This window comes from Fomitiporia mediterranea (assembly GCF_000271605.1).
Source record: "Fomitiporia mediterranea MF3/22 unplaced genomic scaffold FOMMEscaffold_807, whole genome shotgun sequence".
NCBI lineage: Eukaryota > Fungi > Basidiomycota > Agaricomycetes > Hymenochaetales > Hymenochaetaceae > Fomitiporia > Fomitiporia mediterranea.
Genome location: NW_006761192.1, coordinates 1 through 2,721, shown reverse-complemented (window position 1 = coordinate 2,721; position 2,721 = coordinate 1). Strand labels below are relative to the sequence as shown.

The window sequence follows — 2,721 nt, the reverse complement described above, 5'->3', positions numbered from 1 at the left end:
AACCTGATACCTGGTGTGATGTTGGCCATTACGTCCGGTATGTGATAAATAATATTACTTTTGATATATTGACGCCTTACTTCTGCCATTTACAATAGACGGCCATTCCTCTTAACACAGGCAGAATAAACAAGGATTTAGAGGAACGTGTCAAAGAAGTACGCCAAACGCTTCACTTTGCCCAGCACGTTTGTGTTAGAATTCGACAAGAATTCTGTGGAAAAGGCATACAGTGAAGCTCTTCTTCGTGCCGCCTACTCCCGCGCATCCTACGCTCAAAGCAACGGCAGTGTTGAAGGCAGTGGCTAGAAGTCCTCTATTTTGACATAGTGTAGTCATGTAGTAATCGTTTACTTTATTACAGTACTTGTAAGCATTTACTATACTCTTAAACAGTGACAAAGGGGTCATAGACTCACATAAGGCGATTGTAAAACTAGCTGGATGACCAACATAAACACGTGATGTTGCTTGCCTTCACCTCGTAAATGTAATAACCAAATCTACCCTTCGTCTCCTGAGCTCAGTAGTACTAGAAAATCTAATCCATGCTATCTATGCATTCAAGTCTGCATTTTTCTATCTGTGACTAATCAACAGCCTTAGTTGATGAGGACAGTGAATCATTGTTTCCAGCCAGCATTAGACACAGTGTCAATGCTTGCATCCGAGGGTATGTCATAGGTCTGACGTGCTGATACTCCTCCTACTAACGAGCTCTTTCTTCAGTACTTGTAGGCACGGAGGTGTACAAGCGTGTGAAGGCTGCAGAGGTAGCAGTCGAGGAAGCAAAAATGAAAGAAAGGCTTGACGACAAGATCAGTCAGACGAAAGCTAATCGCTCCCTGGACGATGCGGAGATGGAGGTAGACCTCCTGCATGCTAAGGACTCTGAAGTTCAGTCCGTCGAGTATTACATCTCTTGAAAGGACGAACGGTTCAATTGGTACGACTTTTACGAGAAGATAGGGAACGGAGATAATTGTGTGGTCTCTTACAAATCCCCAACAAGCCAGGAAATCAGACGTAAGAAATACTGGGCTGTCAAAGAAGAGACGTACCGCATGTGGACAAACCATCTACAGTGATATGTCAACTCACTTCGAATAGAAGCCAAGGACGAGCAGAGGCAAGCCGCTAAGCTCAGAGCGGGGAAGGAGGGGGAATGCTCCCAGTCTGGCTGGTGAGTCATATCACTTGAAGTCTCAGAGATCAATCACTGCAACACAAATCCTCGTTTGGCAAGCGCTCCAGGTCGTCTGCAAAGCGAAATAGCTCAGGAGTGGGAGCTATACCGGAAAATTTGCAGCATGCTATTGCGCAGGACAGAGAATCCATCACCAATGCCTAAAGATTGCCGCCGAAACGCATGGTATGTCGGCTCTGATATCGCGGCTCTTTGTTCAGAGGCTGCCATGCAACAGATCCGCGAGAAGATGGATCTCATCGACCTCGATGAAGACACTATCGACGCCGAGGTCTTGGACGCTCTTGGTGTAACGATGGAAAACTTCCCTTTCGCGTTGGGTTCGTCCAACCCATCAGCACTTCGCGAGATGGTCGTCGAAGTACAGACCGTCAAGTGGGACGATATCGGTGGTCTCGGCAAAGTTAAGCAGGAGTTGCAAGAGACGGTTCAATATCCGGTCGAACACCCCGACAAATTTATCAAGTACGGTATGTCGCCTTCAAAGGGTGTGTTGTTCTACGGTCCTCCAGGTACTGGTAAAACACTGCTTGCCAAGGCTATTGCGAACGAATGTCAGGCAAACTTCATTTCGATTAAGGTTAGTTTTCCAACGCATACATTTGTCTTTTTTTAAGTGATGTTCTGTTCCAGGGCTCCGAGTTGCTTACCATGTGGTTTGGTGAATCGGAAGCCAACGTGCGGGATGTCTTTGACAAGGCGCGTGCAGCTGCACCGTGCGTGATGTTCTTCGATGAGTTAGATTCTATCGCAAAAGCGCGAGGCGCAAGCGCAGGAGGAGATGCGGGTGGCACAGGAGATCGCGTTTTGAACCAGTTGCTGACGGAGATGGACGGTATGAACGCAAAGAAGAATGTGTTCATCATTGGTGCGACCAATCGGCCAGACCAAATTGACCCAGCTTTACTCCGTCCTGGTCGTCTGGACCAACTCATTTACATTCCTCTGCCCGACGAACCTGGACGTCTTGATATCCTTCGCGCAGCCCTGAGGAAGTCGCCTGTGGCGAAGAATGTTGACCTTACGTGTCTTGCAAAGAGTATGCATGGCTTCTCTGGAGCAGATTTGACGGAAATTTGCCAACGTGCAGCAAAACTCGCGATTCGCCAATCGATTGAAGAAGATATCCGTCGAGCTCGAGAAAAGAAAGAGTCGGGCAATGGAGATATAGAAGACGTCGAAGAGGCAGATCCCGTGCCCGAAACCACGTGCGAACACTTTGAGGAAGCGATGGAGTTTGCTCGTCGCTCCGTGTCTGACCAGGACATCCGACGGTATGAGATGTTTGCTCAGGTACATGAGGCAACGATCGGATTTTCCTTTGTGGTATCGGATCATTTCCTTTTTCGGACAGGCATTCTTCGATGTGCAGGAGGATGATAGGTGATGGTCCTGGCACACAAGCATGGTATTCAAGCAGCTGTTAATTGAGTATAATCCACCTATACTACATTGTTTGCTTGAGCTGCCTTAGATGGCCCGAAAAATAATTATTCTTGTGTAAGTACTAAAAA

The 2,721-nt window shown here is 47.4% G+C and overlaps 2 protein-coding genes across 2 annotated transcripts; both read left to right on the top strand.

Moving 5' to 3' along the window:
• Positions 1 to 657: 657 nt before the first annotated feature.
• On the top strand, positions 658 to 926 carry FOMMEDRAFT_137607 (uncharacterized protein; the record flags this gene model as incomplete). Its single annotated transcript, XM_007272285.1, has 2 exons — positions 658 to 673; positions 730 to 926. 2 exons carry the CDS (start codon positions 658 to 660, stop codon positions 924 to 926), a joined length of 213 nt encoding a protein of 70 aa, XP_007272347.1.
• Positions 927 to 1,343: 417 nt separating this feature from the next.
• FOMMEDRAFT_99752 (AAA-domain-containing protein) lies at positions 1,344 to 2,587 on the top strand (the record flags this gene model as incomplete). Its single annotated transcript, XM_007272284.1, has 2 exons — positions 1,344 to 1,787; positions 1,841 to 2,587. The coding sequence occupies 2 exons, from the start codon at positions 1,344 to 1,346 to the stop codon at positions 2,585 to 2,587; spliced, it is 1,191 nt and encodes a 396-aa protein (XP_007272346.1).
• Between the last annotated feature and the right edge of the window lie 134 nt (positions 2,588 to 2,721).